The sequence below is a fragment of the Manihot esculenta genome, chromosome 14, assembly GCF_001659605.2.
Source record: "Manihot esculenta cultivar AM560-2 chromosome 14, M.esculenta_v8, whole genome shotgun sequence".
In the NCBI taxonomy this organism is placed as follows: domain Eukaryota; kingdom Viridiplantae; phylum Streptophyta; class Magnoliopsida; order Malpighiales; family Euphorbiaceae; genus Manihot; species Manihot esculenta.
In genome coordinates, this window is record NC_035174.2 from 15,122,955 (window position 1) to 15,139,875 (window position 16,921).

The window sequence follows — 16,921 nt, forward strand, 5'->3', positions numbered from 1 at the left end:
TGGTGGTGGAGGTACTGTTTCTCTGGCTTCAGGCTGTACTGGACTTGGATGAAAAGGTGGGGGTGGATACATGTGATATGGTGGATAGAAGGAAGGATAGGGCATATATGGCATGTAGGGTGGATATGGGGCAAAGCTGGAGTAATCCGACGTGCCTCCCATCGGATCCCCTGGGCCCTGTGGAAAGGGTGGATAGCCAAATCCCGAGGCCTGTACGCCTCCCTGGGACTCCCCCATACCTTCTTCTGACCTTCCTACACCCATGCTTACGTCTCTACTCTGAGCCTCCTCCATAGCAACTCTCTCTTCTTCTGATCTTCCCCCTCTGCCTATTCCTCTTCTGCTTTCGTCAGAAGACCTTCGAGGGTCTCTTGACGTTCCCTCCCTGCTTGACCTGTGAGTCCTTGCCCTTGGCAATGCAGGAGGACGAGCAGCTGTACCCTCACTTTCAGGTGGGACTCCAGTCAATCTCGCGGATCGACGAGTTCCTCGCATCTTAACTCTCTCTGGAAAACAACACATAACAGAGCACATAAGCAACACATATCATAGCATTGCACATCATCAACAGATAGACAGGACTAACATCCTATCCTAGTGGACATGTTTTCCTATTGTGCTTGACCAACTAAACCTCTATGAGCCCAACTCTAGTTTTATAGGTCCGACCATGTGAACCAAGGGCTCTGATACCAATCTGTAACAGCCCGGAAACCGAACTGCTATCGGCACTAGGATCTAGATCGACTTAAGGTCGCCGGGACCCGTAGTAAGCCTGCTATACTGTCTGTGTACCTGTGAAATCCCATACATGATCATACATTTTCTATCAAACCATTAAAACTTTTCTTTCCTCCAGGGCTTAACCTGTGCATGCACTATATCTCTGCTATTTTATCCCCACTCAAGGCGGATATAACTCATCATATTAAGCCTGGTTTTCTCATCAATATGACCAAGAAAAAGAAACATACATAATCTGATCATGTGTCTACAACAAGGGATTACAACACTTCTCAGTCAAGCACAAGTCTATACATTGTACATTATCTCTTTACATATACATGTCCACACTAGCTCTTACAAACTATATACTCTTCCTGTACCCTGCTGACTTCCCTCTGAACTCTGAACCTGCACAACTGGAGTTAGGGGAGAGGGATAAGCTACTATAGCCCAGTGAGTAGAACAGGATAAAGAACAGGTGATAAAACATGCTCTCATGAAAGCTATCACATCACAAGTAATCACATCATCTCAGTATGGACGGATCAACACTCCCTCTATCTGGGTACTGCATCTCATCTGGGGTACCGAAGTACCATGTGCCTGGTCCCCTTAGGGCTGTTCCAGGTCTTTGTGCCTGGTCCCCGTAGGGCTGTTCCAGGTCTTTCCTTCGAGGGCTATTGAATCCGTACTATGTCCATACAGTCATAGAAACAATGTACAAGGAGCAATGCCAAGTACAAGGATAAATGCAATGCATCATATTCGTGTACACTAATGCACTCACCCTATAGCATATTCATGATGCATGAAGTATGATAAAATATGCATTTCTCATATTCAAACATTACGTTCAGTTCCACTCACCTCGGGTTGACTCTGAACTGACTCGGCAGGTTCTGAAACTGGACTCACTGCTGACCTCCCTGATTCCTCTGGTCCGTACCTACACAGGTGGACTCAAATGAGGGACCAAACTAACTAACGAACATCTCTACGAAACTCCCTAAAAACCTCTACAAGATCCCCTAACAAGCACATAAAACATGCAAAAGAAAGCTGGACAGGGCACTTTCGGCGGCAGGTTCGGCGGCCGAAACCCCTCTCCAGAGACGAAACTCATGCATGTTCGGCGGCACCTTCGGCGGCCGAAAGTCTCATCCAGAGACGAAACTCAACCTTCGGCGGCACTTTCGGCGGCCGAACCTTGCCTCCAGAGATGAAAGTCCCAAGTTTCGGGGGCAAGCTTTGGCAGCCGAAACTGCCTCCACAAGTGTAACGACTCAAAATCGGACCGCTACCGGCGCTAGGATCCAGATCGGCTTAAGGCCGCCGGGACCCGTAGCAAGCCTGACATGTAACCTGTAAACCTGTTTAATCCCATACATGATCAACAATCATACGTAAAAATTAAAAACTTTTCTTTCCATATACATCAACCCAACTCAACCTGTGCATGCACTGTACATAACATAAATCATAAACCTTGATCCCTCAGTGGGATCTCATCAGTGCCCCCAAATGGGTGACACAACATATGTTGAGTTGGTTTACATAAATGACATAAAAATCTCTAAGATCATGTATTAAAAGGGATAACAACAATCTACGGTCAAGCACACTTCTAACATCCATAAACATCATCTCATTTCATAACTATACTGATTAAGACTTTACATTACAATTTTGATCATGTCCATTGCTAGCTATTACATAAACAAAACTTCATTACTCTATCCGGACTCCTGCTCTATCCTGTACCTGCAAGCCTGGGGGTAAAGGGAGAGGGGTGAGCTAAAAGCCCAGTGAGTAGAACTATAAAACATATTAACACTATGCTCCAATGAAATGCATCATAACACAAACAATTCACATAAGGGTTGGGTGAACTTGTCACCAATTAGTCCAAGCTAACTCTGTGCCAGGCCGTAGCATGGGGTCCTGGTCTTCCTGTCATACATACATTACTTACCATTGTCCCAGGGCCTCCTCTAGGCTCCTGGTCTTCGAGTCCCATAACCGTGCCAGGCCGTAGAATGGGGTCCTGGTCTTTCCTTACTCTGTGCCAGGCCGTAGAATGGGGTCCTGGTCTTCCTGTCATGGACTAATTGGGTCATCCAACATTCACCCACATCAACAACAATCGATGCAATGCAGCATATTCGTGAAAACTAATGCAATCATCCTATTGCATAATCATGATGCATGAAACATGATAAAACATTCCATTTAAAAGATTAAGTTTAGTTCCACTCACCTCTGGCTGACTCTGACAACACCGAAGCAGCTGAACTCACTGCTGGGGTCCTCGGTTCCTCAGGTCCGAACCTACACAGGTGGACTCAAATGAGGGACCAAACATACCTGAACATAACTATAAACTACTCCCCAAAAACCCCCTAAAACATCATGAAACAACCATACACAATCATGCAAAGGAGGCCTGGACAGGGCACTTTCGGCGGCAGGTTCGGCGGCCGAAAGTCCCTCCAGAGCCGAAAGTCAGGCAGGTTCGGCGGCACCTTCGGCGGCCGAAACTGCCAGACAGAGACGAAAGTCTCCTTTCGGGGGCAAGCTTCGGCAGCCGAAAGGCTGCCTCCCCAGCCATGTTCGGCGGCCGAAAGTCCTTCGGCTGCCGAACCTGGTTTCTGCCAAAGGGCAGAAACTTGGCTCCCTTTGCACATTTCGCCTCCAAACCTTTCCAACATGCATCAAACCTATTCTACAACACACAAACACAAGCATACATGTTCCTAGGGGCCTCAAACCATCATAAACCCCATCTACAACACATCAAGCATCCACATTGTTCAAGAACATACATTTATACCCATAAACATAACCATAACCTAAACATGCATTCTACCCCATAGATCTACTTAAAACTTACTTTAAACATGTAATGAGCTTAAGATCGGCTCTTACCTCTTGAAGATCGAGAGAGAGACGACCTAAACTTGAAGTTGGGAGAACTTGAGTTCTTGAACCTCCAAGCTCCAAAACTTTGCTCAAAAGCTCAAATCTTCAAAACAAAGTTAAAACAAGTGAAAATCTTGAAAGATTTAGAGGAAGAACATCAAAAATGGGTGAGGGACGGCGGAGAGCTCACCTTGGCCGAAAATGGGGAAAAGCTCGCCCGTTTTCGGCTAAGGGACCCTTTTATAGTGGCTGGCCAGACCACGTTCGGGGGCCGAATGTGCCTCCGCATGCATGCCATGTTCGGCAGCCGAACCTGGACTTCCCTCACTTATGCTTTCGGGGGCCTAAAGCACACCCGCAACGCGTGCATGTTCGGCGGCCGAACTTGAGGTTCGGCGGCCGAACCTGAGTTTTCCTCCAATGCTATTTTCATGCAAAAAACTCATTTTCTTTCATGCTTAAAACATAAAACACATTAAAACATTTCATAAGAACATGGTTTTACCCTACTAGAGGCTTCCGACATCCGAGATTCCACCGGACGGTAGGAATTCCGATACCGAAGTCTAGCCGGGTATTACATTCTCCCCCCCTTAAGAACATTCGTCCTCGAATGTTCCTCAACTAGCACATGCAAGGCATACAACATATCATACACATAAAACACATAGAGACTAACCTTAGAAAAGATAAGGGTACTGCTGGAGCATGGACTCCCGTGTCTCCCAGGTGCATTCTTCCATATTGTGGTGGTTCCAAAGGACTTTCACCATCGGGATTTCCTTGTTTCTCAGCTTCCTGATCTGGGTGTCTATGATCCGCACTGGCTGCTCAACATAGGTGAGATCCTCTTGGATCTCCACATCAGGCTCACTAAGAACCTTGCCCGGATCTGACACGAACTTTCTCAACATAGAAACATGGAAAACCGGATGGATTCTTCCCATTGAAGCAGGCAAATCTAGCTTGTACGACACATTCCCAATCTTTTGCAAGACTTCAAAGGGTCCGATGTATCGTGGGGCTAGTTTACCTTTCTTCCCAAAGCGAACCACTCCTTTCATTGGAGACACCTTGAGCAATACCAGATCCCCCTCCTGAAACTCTACTAGTCTTCTGCGGATGTCTGCATAACTCTTCTGTCTGCTTGCAGCAGTCTTGATTCTTTCTCTGATTAAGGGTACCACCCTGCTGGTGATCTCTACTAACTCAGGCCCTGCCAAGGCCTTTTCTCCAACTTCTTCCCAGCAAACAGGTGACCTGCACTTCCTCCCATATAAAGCTTCATATGGAGCCATCCCGATGCTAGCATGATGGCTGTTATTGTAGGCAAACTCCACCAAAGGTAGATGCTGCCTCCAAGAACCGCCAAAGTCCAGCACACACATTCTTAGCATATCTTCTATGGTCTGGATGGTCCTCTCTGACTGTCCGTCTGTCTGTGGATGGAAGGCAGTGCTAAAATCCAACCTGGTACCCATGGCATCCTGCAGACTCCGCCAAAACCTGAAGGTGAACTGGGGTCCTCTATCTGACACTATAGAAACAGGAACCCCATGCAGTCTGACTATTTCATCAACATACACCTATGCCAACTTGTCCACAGAATAGCCACTCCTGACAGGGATGAAGTGAGCAGATTTGGTGAGTCTGTCCACAATCACCCATATGGAGTCCAATCTATTGGACACCGCCGGTAACCCCACTACGAAGTCCATAGCTATATTCTCCCATTTCCACTCTGGAATAGGTAGCGGGTTAAGCATTCCAGCCGGCTTCTGATGTTCCAGCTTCACCCTCTGACACACTTCGCAGGCTGACACAAACTGTGCCACTTCTTTCTTCATCGCTGGCCACCAATAAACTTTCTTCAAGTCTTGATACATCTTGGTGGCTCCGGGGTGAACACTGTATCTTGCATTATGAGCCTCTCTCATAATGTCTCCTTTTAGCCCTATGTCATCTGGTACACACAATCGACTCCCATAGCGGAGGATCCCCTTACTGTCAAATCTGAACTCGCTGTCCTTGCCTGACTGAACAGTCCTGGCAATCTTCACTAACTCTGGGTCCTCATGCTGTTTCTGAGCCACCTGCTCCAGAAACACAGGTGTCACTCTCATCTGGGCCACTAAAGCACCTGTACCAGACAACTCCATCTGTAGACCTTCATCAATGAGCTTGTAAAACTCCTTCACCACTGGTCTCCTCTCTGCCGTGATGTGGGATAGGCTGCCTAGTGACTTCCGGCTTAGGGCGTCTGCCACGACATTCGCCTTACCCGGATGATACTGAATCTTGCAATCATAGTCACTCAGCAGCTCTACCCATCTCCTCTGCCTCAAGTTCAAATCCCTCTGACTCAAGATGTACTGCAGGCTCTTATGATCTGTAAAGATCTCACATTTAACCCCATAGAGGTAGTGCCTCCACATCTTGAGTGCAAAAATTACTGCTGCCATCTCAAGGTCGTGTGTGGGGTAATTCAACTCATGCTTCTTTAGCTGCCTCAAAGCATAAGCAATCACCCTTTCATTCTGCATTAGTACACAACCCAGTCCCACACGGGACGCATCACAAAAGACTGTAAAGTCCTCATCACTAGATGGCAGAGCTAAAACTGGTGCTGAAGTCAACCTCTTCTTAAGCTCTTCAAAACTCTCTTCGCACTGGTCGGTCCACAGAAACTTCTGATTCTTCCTGGTTAGTCTGGTCAGAGGAGCTGCTATTTTCGAGAAGTCCTGAACGAACCTCCTGTAGTAACCTGCCAAACCCAAGAAACTCCTGATCTCTGTCACTGAAGTGGGTCTAGGCCAGTTAGCCACAGATTCTATCTTCTTGGGGTCCACCTCAATCCCATTCTCTGACACGACATGCCCCAAGAATGAAATGCTCCTCAGCCAGAACTCACACTTAGAGAACTTGGCATATAAGCCATGTTCCCTCAAGGTCTGTAGAACCAACCTCAGATGATGGGCATGCTCCTCTGCGTTCCTGGAATACACTAAGATATCATCTATGAAGACAATAACAAAGTGATCCAGGTATTGGCTAAACACTCTATTCATGAGATCCATGAATGCTGCAGGGGCGTTGGTTAACCCGAACGGCATTACAAGGAACTCAAAATGCCCATATCTGGTCCTGAAAGCCGTCTTTGGCACATCCTCATCTCTGATCCTCAGCTGGTGGTACCCAGATCTCAGATCTATTTTGGAGAAACAACCCGCTCCTGCTAGCTGGTCGAATAGATCGTCGATCCTTGGCAATGGGTACTTGTTCTTGGTAGTGGCTTTGTTCAACTGTCTGTAGTCGATACAAAGCCTAAAGGATCCATCCTTCTTTCTCACGAACAAAACTGGAGCACCCCAGGGTGAGGTACTCGGTCGGATGAAGCCCTTGTCTACCAACTCCTGTAACTGCTCCTTCAACTCTTTCAATTCTGCTGGCGCCATCCTGTAGGGAGGGATAGAGATCGGTTGGGTTCCAGGCATCAGTTCTATCTCGAACTCTATCTCCCTAGCAGGTGGTAAACCTGGCAGCTCGTCTGGGAACACATCTAAGAACTCTCTAACCACTGGCACTGAGGCAGGCTCTCTAACCTGACTGCTAAGCTCTCTCACATGAGCCAAATACCCCTGACATCCCCTCCTGAGCAACCTACGAGCCTGAAGAGCTGATATCAGACCTCTAGGTGTACCCCTCCTGTCTCCTCTGAAGACAACCTCAGACCCATCCTGACCTCTGAACCTGACTACCTTGTCCCTGCAGTCCAAGGTAGCACCATGGGTAGATAACCAGTCCATCCCTAGAATGACGTCAAAATCTGTCAAATCTAGAACCACTAGGTCGGCGGACAAGCATCTTCCCTCAACAAACACAGGACTACACTGGCAGACTGACTCTGCCACAGATGGATCACACTTGGGTCCACTGACCCAGAGAGGACACTCTAACCCAGAAGTCATTAGACCCAACCTCCCCACGGCTCTCGGAGCAATAAAAGAATGAGATGCACCAGGGTCCATCAAGGCATACACATCTGAACAACCAATGATTAAATTACCTGCCACCACGGTGTTAGATGCATCTGCCTCCTGCTGTGTCATTGTGAAGATCCGTGCTGGAGCTGATGGACCTTCACCTCTGAAGCCCGCTGAAGAAGAGGCTGCCCCTCTCCCTCTACCTCTGCCACTGGCCTGAGTCATGGCTGGAGCTGCTGGCTGCGCTACACTGCCTGAAGCTGTCTGCTAGGACTGAGCCATCGGGACTGCTCTTGGACAATCTCGAGCCATATGCCCCTCCTGACCACATCTGAAACAGGCGTTCGTCCCAAACCGACATACTCCTTTGTGTGGCCTACCACACCTCGCACAAACTGCATTATCCGCACCAGAGCTTGAGCCACTCCCAAATCCCAGACTGGACTTGACTTTACTCCAGAACTTATTCTTCTTTCCCTTGGGCTTACCCCATCTCTTACTGCCTGAAGCTGCTGCACTCAGGGTAGAAGGATCTAACCTTCCCCCACCCGGAGTTTTTGAACCAGAAGATTGTGCCACTGTCTGCTTAACTGTCCCCTGAATGATGGCACTGGCCTCCATTTTCCTGGCCATATCTACTATGGCATGGAAGCTCTCCCTGTCCACGGACTGAATCAAGGAGGAATACCTGGAATGAAGTTTCATGACATACCTCCTTGACCTCTTCGAATCTGTGTCCAGACTCTGCCCAGCAAAAGGCAACAGCTCCAAGAATCTGTCGGTGTACTCCTCTACACACATATCCTCTGTCTGCCTCAACTGTTCGAACTCTATCATTTTCAGCTCCCTTGAACTATCGGGAAAAGCCCAACCTGCAAACTCGTTTGCAAACTCTTCCCAGGACATGTTGTCCACTCTTGGGTTCATATAATTCTTGAACCACTCTCGTGCCTTCTTGCACTTAAGTGTGAACCCAGCCATCTGAATGGCTTTACTGTCATCAGCCCCAATCTCCTCTGTGATCACTTTAACCCTTGCAAGATATACAAATGGGTCATCCCCTTTTTCATACTGAGGAGCACCCAGTTTCATGTAATCTGTCATCCTGACCTTGCTCCCACTGGCTGAGCTAGGTCTAGAAGGTTGAGTAACTGGGGCTGCTGGTTCTGTAGGTGGTGGAGGTGGTGCAACATTTTCTGAGGTAGGGTTTGCTGGATTTGGATAGTAAGGTGGGGGTGGATACATTGGGTATTGTGAATATGGCCGGTAGTATGGTGGGTATGGCATCTGTGTGGGATAAGGGGTGAAGCTAGGGTAATCCGATGTACCTCCCATCGAATACCCGGGATGTTGTGAGAAATGTGGGTAGTAGGGTGGCTGAACAAATCCCGAGGCCTGAGTGCCTCCTTAGGACTCTCCCATACCTTCTTCCGACATGCTAACTCCCAAACTGCCATCCCTCCTCTGCTCTACATCCATCTGGTCTCCCACTTCCTCTGACATTCCGCCCTGAACTGTTCCTCTAACTGATCTGCTCCTACCCAGATCCAAAGACCTCCTAGGGTCTCTTACTACTCTTTCTCTGTTAGACCTACTAGACATTGCCCTAAGCAATGCTGGAGGACGGGCGCTCGTGCCCTCATCCTCAGGTGGTACTCCAGTCAATCGTGCAGATCGACGAGTTCCTCTCATCCTGTTTTCTGAAAAATAGCACACATAGCACAAACATTAGCATCATATGGTTCATATGGGCACACATGAACCCGCATCACATACATCACATATCATAGCATATCATTAATGCACATGCATATTATCATGGCATTTCACATCATCATGCAAGTCAGGACTCCACATCCTATCCTAGTGGACATGATCTTTCCTATTGTGCTTGACCTTCTATAACATCTATGAGCCCGACACTCTAGGTCCGACCATATAAACCTAGGGCTCTGATACCATTCTGTAACGACCCGAAAATCGGATCGCTACCGGCGCTAGGATCCAGATCGGCTTAAGGCCGCCGGGACCCGTAGCAAGCCTGACATGTAATCTGTAAACCTGTTTAATCCCATACATGATCAACAATCATACGTAAAAATTAAAAACTTTTCTTTCCATATACATCAACCCAACTCAACCTGTGCATGCACTGTACATAACATAAATCATAAACCTTGATCCCTCAGTGGGATCTCATCAGTGCCCCCAAATGGGTGACACAACATATGTTGAGTTGGTTTACATAAATGACATAAAAATCTCTAAGATCATGTATTAAAAGGGATAACAACAATCTATGGTCAAGCACACTTCTACCATCCATAAACATCATCTCATTTCATAACTATACTGATTAAGACTTTACATTACAATTTTGATCATGTCCATTGCTAGCTATTACATAAACAAAACTTCATTACTCTATCCGGACTCCTGCTCTATCCTGTACCTGCAAGCCTGGGGGTAAAGGGAGAGGGGTGAGCTAAAAGCCCAGTGAGTAGAACTATAAAACATATTAACACTATGCTCCAATGAAATGCATCATAACACAAACAATTCACATAAGGGTTGGGTGAACTTGTCACCAATTAGTCCAAGCTAACTCTGTGCCAGGCCGTAGCATGGGGTCCTGGTCTTCCTGTCATACATACATTACTTACCATTGTCCCAGGGCCTCCTCTGGGCTCCTGGTCTTCGAGTCCCATAACCGTGCCAGGCCGTAGAATGGGGTCCTGGTCTTTCCTTACTCTGTGTCAGGCCGTAGAATGGGGTCCTGGTCTTCCTGTCATGGACTAATTGGGTCATCCAACATTCACCCACATCAACAACAATCGATGCAATGCAGCATATTCGTGAAAACTAATGCAATCATCCTATTGCATAATCATGATGCATGAAACATGATAAAACATTCAATTTAAAAGATTAAGTTTAGTTCCACTCACCTCTGGCTGACTCTGACAACACCAAAGCAGCTGAACTCACTGCTGGGGTCCTCGGTTCCTCGGGTCCGAACCTACACAGGTGGACTCAAATGAGGGACCAAACATACCTGAACATAACTATAAACTACTCCCCAAAAACCCCCTAAAACATCATGAAACAACCATACAAAATCATGCAAAGGAGGCCTGGACAGGGCACTTTCGGCGGCAGGTTCGGCGGCCGAAAGTCCCTCCAGAGCCGAAAGTCAGGCAGGTTCGGCGGCACCTTCGGTGGCCTAAACTGCCAGACAGAGACGAAAGTCTCCTTTTGGGGGCAAGCTTCGGCAGCCGAAAGGCTGCCTCCCCAGCCATGTTCGGCGGCTGAAAGTCCTTCGGCTGCCGAACCTGGTTTCTGCCAAAGGGCAGAAACTTGGCTCCCTTTGCACATTTCGCCTCCAAACCTTTCCAACATGCATCAAACCTATTCTACAACACACAAACACAAGCATACATGTTCCTAGGGGCCTCAAACCATCATAAACCCCATCTACAAGACATCAAGCATCCACATTGTTCAAGAACATACATTTATACCCATAAACATAACCATAACCTAAACATGCATTCTACCCCATAGATCTACTTAAAACTTACTTTCAACATGTAATGAGCTTAAGATTGGCTCTTACCTCTTGAAGATCGAGAGAGAGACGACCTAAACTCGAAGTTGGGAGAGCTTGAGTTCTTGAACCTCCAAGCTCCAAAACTTTGCTCAAAAGCTCAAATCTTCAAAACAAAGTTAAAACAAGTGAAAATCTTGAAAGATTTAGAGGAAGAACATCAAAAATGGGTGAGGGACGGCAGAGAGCTCACCTTGGCCGAAAATGGGGAAAAGCTCGCCCGTTTTCGGCTAAGGGACCCTTTTATAGTGGCTGGCCAGACCACGTTCGGGGGCCGAATGTGCCTCCGCATGCATGCCATGTTCGGCGGCCGAACATGAGGTTTGGCGGCCGAACCTGGACTTCCCTCACTTATGCTTTCGGGGGCCTAAAGCACACCCGCAACGCATGCATGTTCGGCGGCCGAACTTGAGGTTTGGCGGCCGAACCTGAGTTTTCCTCCAATGCTATTTTCATGCAAAAAACTCATTTTCTTTCATGCTTAAAACATAAAACACATTAAAACATTTCATAAGAACATGGTTTTACCCTACTAGAGGCTTCCGACATCCGAGATTCCACCGGACGGTAGGAATTCCGATACCGGAGTCTAGCCGGGTATTACAACAAGGGGTTCGGCGGCCGAACCTTCCTTAGGCGGCCGAACCTGGTTTTGCCCGTTGGACAGAACCCTGCTCTGTTTCATGCAAACCTTACCCAAAACGTACCCAACATGCATCTCAACTACTCCCAACTAGCACATACCAGAAAACATGCACAAAGAGGTCCAAAACTAGCCTAAAACCTCACAAAAACACATCAAACAACACTGAACATGCTTGAACATATACATCTCCCAAAAAACCTCACCTAAACCTACTCATACATACTACCCATCAAACTTTCATACAACCTTTAAAAATTAGCAAAGAAGTTCAGGATCCACCCTTACCTCCTGAAGAACTTGAGGATGAGTGATCCTAACGTGGAGATATGAAGAAAACCTCTTCCAAAGCTCCAAACTTCCAAACTTGCTAGTTTTGCTCAAAACCTTCAAAACACACCAAAACTCTTAAAACCCTTGAAAGATTTGGTGAAAAACATGGAAAACATGAAAGTCAACTTGGGAGAGGCTGGAACTCACCTCTGGCTGCAAGTGGAGGAGAAATAGCCTCTTTCCACCGACCTTTGGCCCTTAAATAGGTGGCTGGCCAGACCACCTTCGGCAGCCGAATGTGAATCCGAAACCATGCAATGTTCGGCGGCCGAAAGTGACCTTCGGCGGCCGAACCTTTGCATTTCTCCCTTATTGCTTTTCTTTCAAAACTCATTTCCACATGCCAAACTCTTTAAAACACAGCGGAAAACAGATGTCTTACCCTTCTCGAGGGTTCCGACACCCGAGATTCCACCAGACGACAGGAATTCCGAGGCCAGACTCGAGCCGGGTATTACACCTTCTTTCCCACAGACGGCGCCAGTTGATGATCTGAGATCCAAAAAAAGGGTTTACAAAGGGTTCTGTAAACTTAGAAAAACTTAGTTTGTCCGGAGGGTGTCTTTCCTTTTATCCTGCTTTTCTTGTGGCGTGTCCCAACCTTTCTACTATAGTACCACATTTTCTGTCGTATGGGCTCGTACGTACGGATAACGCAGTGACCCTCCCTATGTCAGGCGGCCATTTAACTCCCTCCGGCGCTCGAGTGGACAGGGCTGTGAAGTAATTGGACTTATTGTCCTTTTCTTTCACGACAGGGTTGGAGAGAAAGAGAGTCTGACTGGAGAGTTTGGATGGAACCATTCTTAAGGCCGAGCGAGCTGGTCATATCTCAAACCGGTATGGAGAAATTCAGCGGTCATCAGAATTTATCATAGGAGAGTTTTTTCTTTGGTGAAAATGGATATTTTTTTTATATCATTTTTAAAAAATAATTGACAAACTGGGTGAGTATGAAAAAGAAATTATATGTACCGGAATGATAGAAATGAAAGAATATCTTTCATAGTTTATAAGAGAAAGAATTTTCCACTATATGAAAGAAAAATGACAAATCCAATGAAAGAATACAATAATATTAAGCAAAAATGACGAAATCCCAATGTAGGACTAAGATAAGTTGCATTCAGGAGGAAAGCCTTGGGGAAATCTGTTGGCATCTGTGCAATAGTTGTATATCATGTAGTTGTTCCTCACCCATTGCAGCCTCCCTTGACTTGTTGAATCAAGCTCTTCTGACAGCCATGAATTTGTCATGGAGTTTGAAGTCCCACAGGAAGATATCCCATTAGACCAAGCACATGCATTTGCTTTGAAGTTTCTATAGGAGGCAGTGAATGGAGCCTGACTCCAATCTGTCTTCACTAGACCACCTCTTGTAGCCCAATCATCAGCATTCCATAGACTAGAGTAAATTCTCATGGGCTGATTCTTTAGATATGGAACACCCATTGATTCCAAGTTCTTGAACTCTCTAATTGGAGTGCCATCTACAGAGAAGATGATCCTCTGGGAATTCCATAGAATGGTATATGTGTGGAAATCTGCAGTTGGATCAAACCACAGATAGAATTGCTGCTCTCTGTTGCCTTTGCCTTGGCTAAACACATTAGTGTGGAGGATGTAAGGATCGCCACTCAAGTTCCCCAAGAACTCAAAATCAATCTCATCCCAACTGGAATCATTTGATTTTAACTGCATTGAGTTTCAAATTCTACAATTTTAGACCCATAATCATATAATTGAAAATATTAGCAGAAAAAAAAAATAGCAAAAGGAAGTGAAGAACATACGTAATAGGCGGTGACAGTGCCAGCAGAGTTGCCAGGGACAAGCTTGAGCTGCATATCAATCTTTGCAAAGAGATATTCATTCCTGGACTGAAATCCAGAGCCAGAAGCTTGATCAAGAGAGAGAGAAAGAAGCTGTCCATTGTTGAGAATTTTAGCTCGGCCGTCTCCCCATGTAATATCAAAATCATTATAGAAGTTGCTGGCGGAAGAAACCATCAAAGAGGAGATAAAAAGAGACGCAAACAGCGAAAGCACCATGTATAAAGAAGCCATATTTTGCGAGAACAATTCGATTTCGCTTTGGAAGATGAGAGGAGAGATGGGTTTGAGAGAAGTACGGATTGGTAAGCATTTATAATGGGGAAGAGAGGAGTGGAAAAAAGAGAAGGGTGTAGGAAAGGTCCGTCCATTCACTGTGAGCTTAGCTGTGCACAGATGTTTGTTTACTGTGAGAAAATGATAATGCTTACAGCTGTAAAACGGGGCTGCTGTTTGAAATTATAATAATAAAATACTACAGTAAGTGATAGGGACGCGTCTCAGGCTTTTAGTCGGGTCTTCATAATGCTTACCTGGCACCTGGCTAAAAGACGGTGCAGGAACTCAAAGTTTGTGAGAAGATATTTTAATTTTGTTATTTTTATATTATTAAATTTCCCCAAATAAATAATTACGTTAAAACCGAAGAGAAACAAGCCATTCACCCAATTGGTTTTTTTAATAAATTATTCAATATCTCAAATCTCTTATTACTTAGAATATAAATATTACACAATGATTTGACTTTAACCCTCTAAATATATGTTAGGGAAATCCTTTAAAAATTTACCTGCACCGTCTTTTGCAAGTTGGCATGAAAGCATTATGAAGATGCAATCCAAAGCCTGAAAGACGCTTAATTATCATAAATTTTGTGATTTGTTTGGTAGTGCGATTTTACAGCTATAAGCAGCTCCGTTTCTCCACGTCCCCCATCGAAACGCCTGTCCCTAGGTAAGCTCATGGGACCTTCCTATGCTCTTTCCTTTGCCTTTCTTTCTTCTCACTCGTCTCTTCCCCGCTATAAATTACTACCCAACCCATCGTTCTCTACAAACCCATTTCTCCTCATCCAAAGCTAAATTAATTTCTTATAGCAAACTATGGCTTCTTTACACATGGTGCTCTCGCTATTTGTGTCTGTTCTTGTCGCCTCTTTGATGGTTTCTTCCGCCAGCAACTTCTATAATGATTTTGATATTACATGGGGAGACGGCCGAGCTAAGATTCTCAACAATGGACAACTTCTCACTCTCTCCCTTGATCAAGCTTCTGGCTCTGGATTTCAGTCCAGGAATGAATATCTGTTTGCAAAGATTGATATGCAGCTCAAGCTTGTCCCTGGCAACTCTGCTGGCACTGTCACCGCCTATTATGTATGTTGAGATCTTCACTTCTTTTTGCTTCTGTTTCTGCTAATAATTTCAATTTCAATTATGCGACTCTAGTACTAACATTGTGGATTTTGAAATTGAATCTGCAGTTAAAATCAACTGGGTCCACTTGGGATGAGATTGATTTTGAGTTCTTGGGGAATTTGAGCGGCGATCCTTACATCCTCCACACTAATGTATTTAGCCAAGGCAAAGGCAACAGAGAGCAGCAATTCTATCTGTGGTTTGACCCAACTGCAGATTTTCACACATATACCATTCTATGGAATCCCCAGAGGATCATCTTCTCTGTAGATGGCACCCCAATTAGAGAGTTCAAGAACTTGGAATCAATGGGAGTTCCATATCCAAAGAATCAGCCAATGAGAATTTACTCTAGTCTATGGAATGCTGATGATTGGGCTACAAGAGGTGGTCTAGTGAAGACAGATTGGAGTCAGGCTCCATTCACTGCCTCCTATAGAAACTTCAGTGCAAATGCGTGTGCTTGGTCTAATTGGGTATCTTCCTGTGGGACTTCAAACTCCATGACAAATTCATGGCTGTCAGAAGAGCTTGATTCAACGAGTCAAGAAAGGCTGCAATGGGTGAGGAACAACTACATGATATACAACTATTGCACTGATGCCAACAGATTTCCGCAAGGCTTCCCTCCTGAATGCAATTTATCTTAGGCCTACGACGCTGGGATTTCATCAGTTGTACTTAAAACATGTATTATTCTTTCATTCTTTTATTGGATTTGTCATTTTTCATTCATATAGCGGAAAATATTATTTCTCCTTCCCTGTTCACTATTTAGAGTTTGCATATTAAATTAATAAATTTGAAACAGTAGCTAATATCTTGTATATTTTGTAAAATAAAATTTTAGTTAGTAGATTAAGTAAATACATGAAGTGAACTCGCAAAGAATTTCACAATTTAATTTATTATTTTATGTATTTATTTAATCATTTCATTAACGAAAAAATAGATAAGAAGAAACTCTTTATATTCATTTTATAGTAGAGATGAAATTGAAAAATAATCATCCATTATAATCCAAAAAGAATATAGTTCCGTTGAATATAGTTCCGTAAATAACATAGAGAGAGAATGAATGAAATAACTTTTGGAAGTAATCATATTTGTTTTTGGCAAATATGCTCATTTGATACTTGAACTCACTTAGATTATATCTAGATAAATAGAATGGAAAAATATGGATATGTGTATTTCCGGATAAAATAGTTATTTTAAGGCCTACAATGATTTCCTAAGTATTAGATAGCTGTTGTTAAACCAGTCCAATGCTTTATGAAATAGGTGGAGTGATGTCACCAAATTTTTTTATACATGTGAAAATAAAGGAAAAGAAACAATATATATTTTTTACATATCTATTTAGTTTATCAATTATTTTTTAAAATAATATAAAAAAATATCTTCATTTACAATAGAAAAATTCTCTTATAATGAATTATATAAACGTTGAAATTATA

At 44.7% G+C, this 16,921-nt stretch overlaps 2 protein-coding genes across 2 annotated transcripts; one reads left to right on the plus strand and one right to left on the minus strand.

Moving 5' to 3' along the window:
• Window positions 1–13,191: 13,191 nt before the first annotated feature.
• On the minus strand, window positions 13,192–14,345 carry LOC110631062 (xyloglucan endotransglucosylase/hydrolase protein 22). Its single transcript, XM_021778772.2, has 2 exons — window positions 14,005–14,345; window positions 13,192–13,906 (listed from the first exon to the last, which is right to left on the minus strand). The coding sequence occupies exons 1-2, from the start codon at window positions 14,275–14,277 to the stop codon at window positions 13,322–13,324; spliced, it is 858 nt and encodes a 285-aa protein (XP_021634464.1). The 5' UTR covers window positions 14,278–14,345; the 3' UTR covers window positions 13,192–13,321.
• A 732-nt stretch (window positions 14,346–15,077) lies between these two features.
• On the plus strand, window positions 15,078–16,217 carry LOC110630940 (probable xyloglucan endotransglucosylase/hydrolase protein 23). The gene is made up of 2 exons (XM_021778592.2): window positions 15,078–15,419; window positions 15,527–16,217. Exons 1-2 carry the CDS (start codon window positions 15,147–15,149, stop codon window positions 16,109–16,111), a joined length of 858 nt encoding a protein of 285 aa, XP_021634284.1. The 5' UTR covers window positions 15,078–15,146; the 3' UTR covers window positions 16,112–16,217.
• The last annotated feature ends 704 nt before the right edge of the window (window positions 16,218–16,921 follow it).

Excerpts from the sequence above, each read along its gene's own strand:
- LOC110630940 (XM_021778592.2), top strand. The coding sequence starts at position 15,147 with ATGGCTTCTTTACACATGGTGCTCTCGCTATTTGTGTCTGTTCTTGTC. Across the intron at positions 15,420-15,526 it reads GCACTGTCACCGCCTATTAT|TTAAAATCAACTGGGTCCAC; the intron begins GTATGTTGAGAT and ends TTGAATCTGCAG.
- LOC110631062 (XM_021778772.2), bottom strand. The coding sequence starts at position 14,277 with ATGGCTTCTTTATACATGGTGCTTTCGCTGTTTGCGTCTCTTTTTATC. Across the intron at positions 13,907-14,004 it reads GCACTGTCACCGCCTATTAC|TTAAAATCAAATGATTCCAG; the intron begins GTATGTTCTTCA and ends AACTCAATGCAG.